This window comes from Mytilus californianus, unplaced genomic scaffold (assembly GCF_021869535.1).
Source record: "Mytilus californianus isolate M0D057914Y unplaced genomic scaffold, xbMytCali1.0.p SCAF_9, whole genome shotgun sequence".
Taxonomy (NCBI): Eukaryota; Metazoa; Mollusca; class Bivalvia; order Mytilida; family Mytilidae; genus Mytilus; species Mytilus californianus.
The window spans coordinates 46,231,415-46,246,593 of record NW_026262745.1 but is presented as its reverse complement, the minus strand read 5'-3'; the positions used below and the strand labels follow the sequence as shown (position 1 = coordinate 46,246,593).

The 15,179-nt window shown below is 34.3% G+C and overlaps 2 protein-coding genes across 2 annotated transcripts in view; both read left to right on the top strand.

The window, feature by feature from the left end:
• Positions 1-15,179, top strand: part of LOC127714332 (torsin-1A-like) — a 237,850-nt gene that overhangs the window by 60,315 nt on the left and 162,356 nt on the right. The window lies entirely within an intron of this gene.
• LOC127714331 (torsin-1A-like) lies at positions 30-5,192 on the top strand. Its single transcript, XM_052220393.1, has 5 exons — positions 30-301; positions 786-1,051; positions 2,049-2,224; positions 3,816-3,943; positions 4,682-5,192. The coding sequence occupies exons 1-5, from the start codon at positions 112-114 to the stop codon at positions 4,954-4,956; spliced, it is 1,035 nt and encodes a 344-aa protein (XP_052076353.1). The 5' UTR covers positions 30-111; the 3' UTR covers positions 4,957-5,192.

Sequence of the window (15,179 nt, the reverse complement as noted above, 5' to 3'; positions counted from 1 at the left end):
GGGTATTTTAAAAAAAGTAAATTTAAATCGATTTTCGGAAATTTCAACAAACGAAAACTAGGTTTTTTTTACATTAACGATATAGAAACAGAAAGTCAACATTGCGATAGGATGTCTAGAAATTATCAAGTAGCTATTCATAGCTTCTTTCAATTATTTCTTGGCAGTGAATGCTTGATTACAATTGTAACGAGTATAGGATTTACAACGTTATTTTTCACTTGTTGGATCATAAGTATTTCAGTTCACAGCATATATAATGAAAGTTGCAATGAAAGATGGATTCATTTAGATACAGCAGGTAACATCATTCAAAACATTCAAGTTTATTTGCATTATGTTTTTGATTGTTATATATTTTTACAATTGTTACCACCATAGAAACACGTTCTTTCGGAATGTATTCGAACAAAGTTGTTTGTAAACTCATCAGGCTAAGGGAATCGAAAATTTGACAACATCATGACAAAATATTTTAAAGAAAACAATTTCAAGGCACTAGTACAATTTTCTTGTTAGACATTTCGATTCTTGTGCCTATAGATTTATAAATGTTGTGGGGTAAATTGTTTTGAAGTAATCACTATATATCTCATGACAATTTTATACCTGAAAGAATTTTCGAAATGACCCTGGATTTTAACTCAAAATACTTTATATCAAAATGTCCCCTTAAAGCTCTTATTTTGTCATTTCTCGTGTATGTACGAAATTTTATTCTCGAGAATTTATATATGAAAATTCCATCATTATATTTCTCATCTTCTTACAACATTTTATTCTAGAATTAACAAATACCTTGAATACCCGTGTATATGGAGAACATATCGCCGTGAAGACAGTTGTTAATCACCTTAATGCTCATTTCATGAATGAAAATCCGCCCAAAGCCTTGACATTTTCCTTCCATGGCGGACCAGGAACCGGAAAAACTTTGATCACCAAAATATTAGTTGATCATTTGTACAATGAAGGCTCTAAAAGTCAATTTGTTCATACGGTTATAGCTACTAGAGATTTTCCTCACAAACGGAATACAGATGAAAATAATGTGAGTTTAAGATATCGAAGTGTTGTACAATAATTATATTATGTATATCATGTATATAGAATAAAACATATTTCGTTCAAAATTAGTTTTCCTGTTATCAAGTGTGACGACGATATAAGGTATAAACAAACATTTTTGCTGTACGATGATGTTAATTATAAAGTCCGTAAATTTAGATACGATCCATGTAAACTAATTGATCCTTTAAATAACATTTTCATTAAAGGTTATCGATTTAACACAGTAGTAAAATCTTTAAATCTCGCTTTTATTGTTACTAACATTGATTTTGTTTTTGAAAAATTAAAACATAACTAAATATATATATATTGCTATTTATGAACAGTTATAAGAACTCAGTATCCTACATCATGTCGATACTGTTTACTTATATTTTGGCATTGCACAAGGCCATACGTTTTTTAACGTCCTTACATTAAATACGTTGGATGTGTTCTGATTGATACTTTAGATTGGGAGAACATGATTAATCTAATAGTTTTAATGGCTTTAAACTAGATTTCAGTAACTGCAATTACACTTTTTACGGTGCTTGTTTTAATGTTAGCAGTTTTTGTGCCTCGTACCGATTTTTGTAGTTCAGACAATTGCTATTGGTTTTTAGTGTTTGTTCATATGTTGTGCTGTTACACCACTGTCCCAGGTTAGGGGAGTTTAACCCTGCCACATTCTGTATGTAACTGTCCAAGGCCAGGGACTTGTAATTCAGTGGTTGTCGTTTGTTGTTGTATTACATATTTACTTTCCTTTATTGTTTTGTACATAAATCAGATCGTTAATTAGCTTTCCCTTTTGAATTGTTTTACAACCGTCATTTCAAAGCTTTTTATAGCTTACTATGCGGTATGGGTTTTACTCGTCGTTAAAGGCCGTATGGTGACCTATAGTTGTAAACTTCTATGTCATTTGGTCTCTGGTAGAGAGTTTCCCCTTATATTTTAAAATGTATATTTTTACACCCGTGCATTTTTTGCAGATTAAACTTAGAAAATTAATAGAAGACAAAGTAAAACAATGCGAGCGATCTATGTTTATATTTGACGAAGTGGATAAGCTATCACCTGACCTTATTAACATATTAAAACCATATCTGGACCACCACGAGCACATTGACAACATCGATTATAGAAAAGCCATATTCATTTTCTTGAGGTAATTTATTTTATACATTTTGTAACACTGCAAACACTAGAAATTTAGTATTAACCGTTTATTATGGTCTTAACATTATCGTTAAGCTTTTTAGACAATTCAGTATGATGTTGATGTGTACAGGTAAATAAAGCTTTTTAGACAATTCAGTATGATGTTGATGTGTACAGGTAAATAAAGCTTTTTAGACAATTCAGTATGATGTTGATGTGTACAGGTAAATAAAGCTTTATAGACAATTCAGTATGATGTTGATGTGTACAGGTAAATAAAGCTTTATAGACAATTCAGTATGATGTTGATGTGTACAGGTAAATAAAGCTTTTTAGACAATCAGTATGATGTTGATGTGTACAGGTAAATAAAGCTTTTTAGACAATCAGTATGATGTTGATGTGTACAGGTAAATAAAGCTTTTTAGACAATTCAGTATGATGTTGATGTGTACAGGTAAATACAGCTTTTTAGACAATCAGTATGATGTTGATGTGTACAGGTAAATAAAGCTTTTTAGACAATTCAGTATGATGTTGATGTGTACAGGTAAACAAAGCTTTTAAGACAATTTAGTATGATGTTGATGTGTACAGATAAATAACAACTCCTGAACTGTGGATATAGGCTGAATAGATCTTGGTTGCAAACCACAGGCACTTGTCTCAGAAAAAAAATTTCCTATATACCTTAATGTTATATTAAGGTATATAGGGGAAAAAAATTCTGAGACAAGTGCCTATGTTGCAAACGCATTGTCTAAACAGACATGAATTTACCGCAGTGGTTAGTTTAAACATTTACTGCAAGACTGAAAATAACTTAATAATCTATTTTTCAGTCTCTTATAAGAGCTATTCAGATTACAATGGCCGTTTCAATTCAAAATTGGTTTACTAGTGGAACCTCTGCACGAGCTTGACATATTTCACTGTCGCACTTATTTAGGATGTATATGAGTTTGCTCACTGCAGAGCATATTCTTTTCAACGGCAAATTTAAGCTTCGCATGCTTTGACCGGTTAATGTAAAAGTAGGGCTTATTTCATTGATATTAGTTTAACAAACACGTGTCATTTTGGAAAAGTGTTTCAATCTTCAATTTATAGTATTTCAGTTCGATGTATGTACATTGTACTTTTATGTTCTGACAACATTTTGTCCATCTTTTGAACTTTTAAAACTAAATATCACTAGTGAATGTTCTACATTTCTAAGCATAGTCATTTTGAAATATATCGACAAATGTTTTTTGTTTACATCGGAAATGAATAGTATGGACATTCGAAACCAAAACCCAAATTCTTTCGAAAGTAAGAACATGTGTTGTTTTTCTTCAAATGTAGATTAAATTTAGTTTTGTTGAAGAAGTCCTTTTGATCAAAGCAAAACAAAACACAAAATATCAATATTCGGCAAGAATCAAAACGCATGAATAGCATCTTGATTTCATAGATGTTTGAAAACACTTTGAAGTATATTATTTAAGACTATTAAGTTTTCACATTCGAGTAGATTTCAAAACTTTTGTACACAAGATCAACTACTTATAATTATTTCATAACTCAAAAGACAATCTATGACTTTATTTCTTTAGCAACACAGCTGGTCAACTGTTAACCAAACAAATGATTGACTTCTGGCATGACGGCAAGAAGCGTGATGAAATTGATTTAAAGGATTTGGAAAATGTACTAGCAACATCTGCTAGTAATTATGAGGGAAGTGAGTAAACCTCAATTTGTACAATAAGTAAGGCCATATTTGTGTTTTACTTTGTAAGTCTGTGTGTGTTTTGTGCCAAACTGATACATGATTTTATAGTTTGTTCTAAAGTTGTGCTCTTTCATCACTATCCAAGCTTAGGGGAGGGTTGGACGTCCCTGAACATGCTAAACCCTGCAACATTCTGTATGTGCTTGTCCCAAGTCATAAACCTTTGATTCAGTGGTTGTTTTGTGTTGCTGTATATCATTTTTATTTTATTCGTTTTCTCGTTTTAATTTTTTTGCCATGTAGGGCATTTTTTACAGCTTGCTATGCGGTATCGGTTTTGCTCAATGATTATTCAAGGCTGTATGGTGACCTATAGTTGCTTACTTTTACGTCATCGCATTGGCAATCATACCACATATTCTTATGTTTTATTAGTGGGTGTGTATTTTGTTTCTTAAGTGTTAGTCCACATAAAGAGGAATATCAGTTGGAGTTTAATCATTTTTAACAGTTCGGTATATTTTGACCAAGCCGACCATGAAGTGGTTCTGTCTGTTTTCTATGCAAATAATAACCATATGTATATATATATATTAGTTTCGCCTTGATAAAAACGGTTTAAAAAAGTTTATTGTTATCACTTTAATATGAAATTCAGCACAAATGTATAACTTTAAAATAATATTCCTTTATAACTTATATACGTTGAAAGTAATTCAAATAATCTAACGTGCCTTTTACTTTTAGGTGGATATTACAAAAGTGATCTAATATTCCATGACCTTATCACAGCATACATCCCATTTCTACCTATTGAAAAAGAGCATGTGTTTGGCTGCATTAAACATCACCTACTAGCGAAAAGGTATTATAAACATTACATAGACATTCCGATTAAAACAATTGAAGAAATTGCTCAGCAACTCCAGTTTTATCCAAATGAAACAGACAAATTGTTTTCAGCGACAGGTTGCAAGAGGGTAGAAGAGAAAGTTGATTATGTAATGGGAGGTACAAGTTGATGTATTGAAGATGAAAAAAATGATACATCAAGAATTTTCCATGTTTTTCCTTTCGTTATAGACTACTACTAACTCGAAGATTTTGCCTAACTTTAGAAAAACTTTAAAGTGAGAAGTATATTATCTATTTCTAATCTGTACAGATTCCCTTGGATGTGTGAATAAAGAGTGTTGCCTGCATAACAGGAGAGGTTCTCTCTGTGTTTAGAATGAATAAAAACTGTTGTGAAACAACATATTTATCGTTTAAATATATCTAAAAAACATTAAGGAAATTAATAATAATATCTAGTAGCTGCTATTTCATCTAAGCAGTAACCTAATCAATTCATCAGTTAAGAAAGAGTTTGTAGACTGTTGAACATAAGAATGAAACGGTTGGTTCAGGGATGCATTTAACGAACTTTAAAAAGTACGTTTAAATGATATGTGTACATAACTATATGTGAGCATCTTAAACAGTAAATAACTGGCCATTAAAGTAAATGATTGGCATCATCAGCCCAGAAGTCTGCGCTTCGGTGAATGACTTTTTACATTATATTCTAATATATTTGGAAATTACCAAGAAACTGGTGGTCCAACTTGCTTAGGCAAAGACCTTAGATGAATTGGCTATGCCTTTAGGGTTCCTTTTTGGTCATTAAGTTCCTTATATTTCTAGGTACATTTGTATATCATGTATATATACATTCCTGGCTTTCTATTATTTCTAATATTTTGATTTGAGCGTTCCCGATAAAGATTTAAAAAATTCAAAAGCGCATTGGATGCACGAAATTTATCCTTCCCATCGATTTTGATGCCCCATAACACATTGACATTTTTTGTATTCTTGAGTACAATTTCACAAAGAAACATCGTAATTTTCATGTGTTAATGGCAGTCTGACCAGAAATCAGAAATGGAGGATGCTACAAAACCTGTCTTATAAATACATGATACAGATCTCAGTATGTGTAGTGTATGTTTCTGTAAAAGAAAAAAACTTTAGGTACATCTGCAACCAAAATTTAATATTCAATAATATTCAAATAAATGAAACAAATGATTATTTATCAAAGTCAACATATGACAAACAAAGGCACTTTAATTAAACCGCAAAATTGGTTGTTTTATTCTATCAATGAATCTACTATGATGTAGTTTATTGAAGTTGTTTCATAAATGTTCAATAAGCAGATCCTTATGGTTGCTTTAGTCATGAATATCTTGTTGTGAGATCCTAAAGTCATATTCAATAGAACTTGCAATAGAAGAAGCAGATTTGAAATTCAATCTTTATGTGTTGCTATAATTAAAATAATTAGCAGTTTTAATATTCAAACCCATCTCAAATCAGTAATATGCAAAAGAATGATACTTATAATGACATTGAATTCTTTTATTCAATTCAATTAAATTCAAAATATTTTATTGTTCAAATATCAAACGTACATGTAAACAAAGGGATTGGACAAAAGGTAAAGCCTAAACAAATCCATGCAAGATGGATTGAATAATCTGATAGTATATAATAAATTTCTGATAATTCATAGATCATTCATTTTTGATTCGTTTATCAATTCTTTCATAAACAAGAAAAACAACGCCTGTATAATAGTAAAGTGGTGTGGAAAAGATGCCCAATTTTTTTTTTCAAACCAATGGCTTAATCAAAGAGCTTGGGAGCTCTGGGGGAAAAGACGTTTCTATTTTTTGAGGTTTCAATATTTAGAGGGAGAAAAATACAAGTACAGTAAAGCTGGTGTGAAAAATTTTGAATTTCAATATAGTGGACGAGGTCAGATTATTAAAAGTCTTTGTGAAGGCAACTTTATCTAGACTCACAAATAACTAACTTAATAAAATGCAACTAAAATGACATCAAGAGTGCACATGCTGAAATGTCTCGCCTGCTTTACTTGATTAAATTAAATTTCATACCATACACCAAACAAAGTTGGCCTATTGCATATACTCCGATAGTGTAATCCAAAGGGCCAGAGAAACAGACCGGATTGCCAAAATTGAACATTGACTAAATTAATGAACCATGAAAATGAGGTCAAGGTCTGATGAACCTTACCTGACAGACATGTACACCTTACAATCATTCCTTACAACAAATAAAGTTGACCAATGGCTTACAGTATTTGATAAATGGACAAAACCATGAAAACTTTCCAATCAGATCTACCTAACAAGCATTCCAAGATATATACAAAATAAAATTGCCCTTTGGCTTATAGTATCATAGATAGAGCCCAAACAGGAAAAACTTAAAACATTATCCAATGAACCCCCCAACAAAAAGGTCAAGGGTCAGATGAAACCAGTCAAAAGACATATACACCTTACATTCATTCCATACACCAAATACAGCTAATCTTCTGTTTATAGTATCTGAGAAACAGACCAAACCACAATAAACTGCTTCGCTGAGCGCAGCTGGATACGCCCGCAGAGGTCCAACCCTGAACAGTTGGGGCAAAAATGGACACAATATTCAAGCTTGATACAGGTCTGAATTTGGATTGTAATTAAATGTTTGACATATTACAGGTTTCTGAATAAATGTAGTCAAAGAACTTGAAATTGGTTATATGAATTGAATTTATATTCAATTAAAGATTTCTTGCTGTTGCAATACTAAGTAAATCTGTTGTCAGACTATAAAAAAAAAAAGTTCAATTAATTCTCAATGTCATATTAGAAATTTATGAAAATCAAAAGGGAGCTTACATCAATAGATTTAAACAATTCACCAAAGTTTCATGAGAATTGTTGACAGCATTTTTGAGTTATTGTCCGAAAACTGGGAAATCCCCCCTTTTTTAATGAATAAAACCCCATAACTCAGAAATGTAAAATGTAAAATTTATAAAATTCTAAAAGGAGATTACTTAAATAGATATAAACAATTCACCATAGTTTCATAAGAACTGCTGAAAGCATTTTTGAGTTTTTGTCGGAAAACTGGAAAATCCCCCTTTTTTATGAATAAAACCCTGTAACTCGAAAACGTAAAAGCTAAAATTTATAAAAATCGAAAGGGAGCTCATGTCAATAGATATAAACAATTCACCACAATTTCTTGCAAGTTGGTGAAAGCATTCTTGAGTGATTGCCCGAAAACTGGAAAATCCCCCCTTTTTTAATGAATAAAACCCTATAACTCAGAAACGTAAAATTTAAAATTTATAAAAAACGAAAGGGAGCTCACGTCAATAGATATAAATAATTCACCAAAGTTTTATGCAAATTGGTTAAAGCGTTTTCGAGTTAATGTCAGACATTTTGACGACGGACGGACAGACGGACAGACGGACAACGGTATACCATAATACGTCCCGTAAACGGGCGTATAAAAAATTAACATTGACAAATTAGCCATGAAAATGAGGTCATGTTCAGATGAAACCTGCCAGTCGAACATGTACACCGTTTAGTCATTCAACACCAAATATAGTTGACCTATAGTTGGCTTATAGTATCTGAGATACGGACTTGACCACAAAAACGCAACATTGATCAGATCCATGAAATGAGGTTGAGGTCAGGTGAACCATGTCTGACGGATATATGTAGACCTTGGAAGCATCCAATATACCAAATAAAGTTACCCTATAACTCATAATAAAGGGGTATTTCACAGCGACAAAACAATTAAAACAAGCATTCTGAGAGTATTGCATGGCAATACATAGTCCACTACCAGTTTAACATTCATTGCACTGGAACAACTAACTTGATCTATAACTTGTCCTGGTGTTAACATGGTTAAACTATATAATGAATATCAAATCAAAATCTTCAAGCATGACGAAAAAAAGTTTTTGGAAAACTGATTATTTGCGTGAATTTTCTAAGTTCGAGGACCATAACACTTTCAAAAAAAACATCCTAACCGAACAAAATTCAAACTTGGTCTGTAACTTGTCATTGTAAAACAAAATATACCAAATACCAACTCAAAAAATACGGAAAACTGATTACTTGCCTGAAATTTCTTAATCCAAGGAACATAACTCTGCACAAAATCATCAGACCGGAACAAATATCAAATTTGATCTGTAAGTGGTCATGATAAAACTATATACCAAATATCAAATTAATATCTTCAAACACGAAGGAAAAAGGAAGGACCTGGAAGGAAAAATTGTAATTTTTCATATTTTGTTCAAGTCCAACCTTGAAGGAAAATATATTCAAGAACCCCTTCCAAAAGCAATGAGTATTTCAACACCCCTCCTGGCTCCCTACAAATTTCTCAATACTTTAAAACTGCCTGTTTCTGTATTGACCCCGTTATAGATTCAAGGTTATATAAGCTTATTGGCCCTGAGAATGAAAAGGGTTGAGGGCCAATACATGTGATCATCAATCTACATGCATAAAAGGGTCGATACAGAAACAGCCAATTCATAAGACTTTATTATATGATACACCTTCTTTGATAAAAAAAAAACCATAAACTCACTGTTAAATACATTGTAGGTACAGGAAATCGCATTTCAGTCATTTGAACTTGCCTCTTCCCAGTCAAGTCGAATTGTTTGGTCAAAATATTGTTCGAGATTTCTGATTTCCAGTCCAGGGTACCGTTTCAGAAAGCCTTCGTAAGTCTACGTGTCATCGTACGTTCATCGTAAATAAATCGTAGGTTTTACAGCCGTTTCACAAAGCCGTCGTAGGTTAAGGGCATACGATATAGTTACATGGGAGGTAATGACGTTGCTAACGTAAATTGTTATTTCCGCGACGTCAAACTGTGACTTATCGGGAAAAGATGAAGTTTTCGACTGATTTTTATCATTCAAACGGATTTAACTTGAAAACGAGTTCATGGACCCCTCTTTTTTTAAATAACATTTAGTTTGATTACGGATGAAGATTATGTGTACCAATTTTCATAAAAAAGTCAATAGTGCTGTGTGGAATAAACTAAGTAAGTCGTATATGTACTTTGCCTTGTGTTTACTTTGCGTATAATATTTACAAAAGCGAAGCCCATACAACAAGGTGAAAGTAACGTCACAAACATGTGAACGTGAATACGGGAAACGTAACGTTATTACTTCGTACTATTCTCAACATACTGGGGCCCGCAAAGTGTTTTTATGTACAAACAATGGAATATTACTTTAAATGTTCATCAATAAAGAAAAGAAATTTAATTTTACACTTGCAGGAATTACTGTCTCTTCATAACACAAAATAATAGGAATTTGAATTAAACTTTAACGAGTCCATGATTTTATTCTTTCCTTTGCACGAATTGATGCCTTCCGCACGGGCAATGTTCTTGCCGGTATTTCTTCGTTGTTTGGTTCTTCCTCATATTCATTAGATGGTGGAACTTCATTTATTTCTAGAGGATAGAGTTTGACGATCGGACGTGAAGTTCGACCACTGTTCGTTCTGATCATCGCCGAACGCACTAAACCATCGTTACCAGTACCAACTTCCTCCATTACTGATGGAGTCATGCACTTGAACTACATCTCCTACTTTAATGTTAATCTTATTGTCTCCGGTCTTTTGGTGAAATTCTCGAAGTGAGGTTAAGTACTCAAATTTCCAACGGTTCCAAAAATGTTCAATAAGTGTAGATAATCTTTGAGCACGCTTTGAAATATCTGAAGCAGCCAATGTATATGTTTCGTTAATGTTGTCAATTTCGGTACGTGGATACGGTAATGTTGTAACTCGGCGTCCATACAACAGGTGCGCGGGTGTTAACGGTTCACTATCAGTAATGTCTGTAAAAACATATGTTAGTGGTCGGTCGTTAAGAATTTTCTCTATTTCTGTGACAAATGTCTGTAACATGTCCAAATTGATTAACGCACGTCCTAGTGTCTTTTTTAAATTTGTTTTTGTCAGTGCAATTAATCTCTCCCACCACCCTCCGAACCAGGGTGCACGCTTCGGAATGAATCTCCATTTGACTCCAAAAGAAGATAAAGCTTCTTCAATTTTCTTTGACTCACATAGCCGTTTTACCTCCTGTGACGCTGAAATAAAAGAAAGCGCAAATTGTCCGACATAACGACCTGCGGTAATGATTTCCTACTTGTAAATCGTCTAAATCCAAGTAAAAAAGATTCTTCGTTCATAGTTGGTATTATCTCCAAATGCACGGCTCTTGTCGACGCACACGTAAATAAACATATGTAAACTTTTTTCAATGTACCATCATTTTCCTTGACTTGAAGCGCTGCTGTAAAGTCTATACCCGTAACTGCGAAAGGCGGTGTTTCTTGAAGTCTTATTTTCTGTAACGGTGGAGGGTCGATCTGGTGCCCTGTACGGTTTTCCGTTGACCTTTTTGCAAGTTGTACATCTGTGAAGTAATTTTCGGGTGAATTGGCGCAAAGACGGTATCCAGAATGTTTGACGGATTTGTGTAACGGTGGCATTAACTCCAGAATGCATAACTAGTTCGTGTGAGTTCAACACTATAAGCTCTGACAATCGGTGATTTGCTGGTAAAATATCAGGATGTTTTGCTGATTCGGATAATGGCGCATTATGAATTCTACCTTTACATCTCATTAAATTGTTTTCATCTAAATATAATTGAAGTTGTCGAAGTCGTGGAAGTTTGGTTTTCTGCGAATTTTTTAATGTGAGTGCACGTACTTCACCGGGGTATGCCGTCGCTTGGCAACATCGTATCCATAATATAGTTGATTGCTGTAATTCATCTGGTTTTAACTCCCCAGTGTTTCTCATAGACTTAGTTGTCTTACAATTTTGAATAAAACGTTGGACATAAGTTGTCACTCGCAAAAGTTTCTCGTAAGATCCATACCTATAAGCATTTATAATTTTGTCAATTCGAAAATGAAGATCATCATTTTTGTCAGTGTTGCTTTCTTCATCTAATGTCTCCTCATTGTCGTCTGCTAATACGGATAAAGCTGTGTTAATAGGTATATTCGTTTCGAAGTTGGTTGAATTTTGAATTAGGCAAGTCGGTCCTGTTTTCCATAATACGCTCTCCATAAACTGTTTTGCGGTTATACCACGAGTGAGCAAATCAGCAGGGTTACAATTTGTTGGGCAGTAATTCCATTTGCATTCTTCCGTTAATTCCTTAATCTCTTCAATTCGATTTGATACGAAGCGTTTCAACGGTTTTGACGTATTTAGCCATTGAAGTACAATTTGGCTGTCCGACCAAAGTGTCACATCTGTACATTCCAAAGTAGATTTAAGATGTTGTGTCAAGCGAGCTCCTATTACGGCGGCCATTAATTCTAATTGTGGCAATGTAAGCTTTTTAACGGGTGCAACTCGTGTTTTTGCCATCACTAATGCGGCACTATGTCCTTTCGGTAGATACATGTATGCTACAGCTCCATACGCTTTTATGCTTGCGTCGACAAATACATGTAATGATCTTGAGTTTGTATTTCCGGTAAAGTATAGTCTAGGCAATATCATACTTGTAACGGTTCCTATGTCTTTTGCCAGATCCTTCCATTGTAACTGTAGATTTTCGGGTAGGGGTTCATCCCAATCATAGCGTTCTTTCCACAAATCTTGTATCAAAATCTTTGCTCGTATACTTACTGGGCTTAAAAAACCTAGCGGGTCAAAAATCTTTAAAGATTCTGTCAGAACTTCTCGTTTTGTGATATGTGATGATACAGACGGTAAAACTCGTTTTGCGTAAGATAATTCATCCGTTTCGACATTCCAACGCATTCCCAATATTTTTGCTTCTTTGTCGGTATCTAACACGTCCTCCTTGATAGCTAGATTTCTCACATTTTCGTTGTTTGAGGTCCATGAGCGAAGATTAAATGCTGCATATAAAATCAATTGTCGCGCTTCCTTGAAATAAGTTACGGCTTGAGTTTCATTGCAAATGCTAGATAAAATGTTGTCAACATATAAATACCTTGTGAGTATTTTAGTAGTTTCATTTTCTGTTTGCTGTAAGTGTTTTAGCAGTACAGCGTTTAAGATAAACGGTGAACACGTCGCTCCAAATAGTACAGACTTGAACCTACATGTCTCTAAATCGCTTTGTGGATCACCAGGGTTATTTAATCATAAAAATCGTGTGACATCACGGTCCTGTTCATGGAGTCCGACATGTAAAAATGCCTTCACAATGTCAGTTACTATGGCATCGGGGTTCAATCGAAATCTTATTAAAATCTTTGTAAGGTCGTTTAAAATCGGGGGTGTGTTCATAAGGCAATCATTAAGACTCGGTAACTGTGATGACTGTCGGCAGCTACAATCGTACACTATCCTTATGGGCGTAGTTGTTGAATCCTTCTTAACGGGATGATGCGGGATATAATGTACGATACCTTTACTAATATCGGGATCCTTAACCTTCTCAATAAATCCTCGGCGTTCTTGATCCTTGATTATCTGTCCATATACCTTAAGCATTTCGGGATTTTGACTTAATTTTCGAATGACGTTTTCAGTTCTTCGTTTCGTAACGAAGAAGTTGGTAGGCAAGGGTTCGTGATCTGGTTTCCATGGCAACTTTGCTATGTACTTGTTTTCTCGGAATTCAATTGCTGACTTTTGATATGTTTCCATAAAGTCTACCGTTTCAACATCTGTCGTGTTGCTATCTATTCCTAACGACTTTAATTTCCAGAATCTTTCTAAATTGAACTCCTCTGGTTTGTGCGATGTCAATATGTTGTACATACCTACATTACTCTGTTGACGATTAGACGTCGGAATTGGACCAGACAACAAATAAACAAGTTTTGACTTTACGGCGGTTGGACCATTTCCTCTTAATATTGTATCCTCTACGAAATACCAATAGAAATCAGCTCCGATGAGCAAGGAAATTTCAAAAGAAGAGTTGTCTTATGTAAACGGATGAGCTAAACGTAATCCTTACAGGTACTTGAATTCTCGTATACCATTACCGATGTAATTGGTTAACGAGCTGGCGATGTTCGGTACTACTAGAACCTTAACTGGAATTTTCGTTCTATTTATCGACTCTACGTATACGCGTGCTCTTGACAAATGACGGACTTTGTTGTCGGTACTTCCAAATGCCGATAAATGTATGGTTTCTGTATTATTTCTAAGTCTATTTTCGACGCTAACTCCTCGGCAACAAAAGAACGCTGTGCTCCTTCATCAAACAAAATGTGCGTATCAACATATCGATTTCCCCCAACTGGTGCAACGGCAGTTTTTAGAAGCACGTTCGAACGGGATTTTTCTTCAGACGAATGAAAACTTGCGGCGATCATTTTCGCTATCATTATCTACGGCATTTATTGACGTTTGCTTATCATTAGTACATGTATTTTCATGGCAAAGACTTGTGTAGTGCTTTTTATGGCACTGGCGGCAGCGAAATTTCGATTTACAATCTACGGAACGGTGTGATCCTAAACAGTTAAAACATAACTTCTTTTGTTTGACGATTGATAGGCGTTTGTCGTTATCTGAAACATTTGAGCATTTTGCAGGGTTATGTAAATTCTGGCAGAATATGCAAGGTTTTTGTCGAATATTTGGTGTTTGTCTCTCACGGTTATCGAATGTATCTACTTTACTCGGTTCACCTTTTCTGTTAGCGCTTGTCAAAAACGATGCGGTCATTGCGGTAGGCTGCATTGAATCCATAAACGACGACGAGCGTTGTCCAGCTTCAATTATAGTGATTTCTTTCAAAATTCCACGTCTCAAATCAATCAATTCCCAATTATCGGAACCGTTTTCACGGGCTAAGTGTTGTCGTATTTCTGACGGAAGCTTGTTCAGTATTATCGGAATAAGTAAAGCACCATACGATTCTCCGGAGTGGCCTAACGATTCAAGACCTCTTATATATGCCTCTAACTTGTCGTAATAACCGCGTAGACTGAGTAGGTTGTTTTGTGGTGCTCTAAGTTCTAGCATAGCTTGCATATAAGCATTTGTAATCTTATGCGATTGTCCTTTAAAATAATAGCTTCCATGTAATTTGAGTTTGTGAGCGGTAAACCGTCAATAGTTCTTGCAGCATCATTAACAAGCTGGGATTTTAAATAACTAAATTTATGTACGTCTGTGAGTGTTACATTGTAATGGACGGAAGATTCGAAAGAGTCCCAAAATGTTTGCCAAGTCAGAATTTCTCCGTTAAACATGGGTAGTGTAAGTTTCGGCAAATGGTGATTTTGGTTGCTAGGTTGCTGTACGGGATGCATTTGTGTTGTTTACGGAACAGAACTGTGTTGATTATGGTTTCA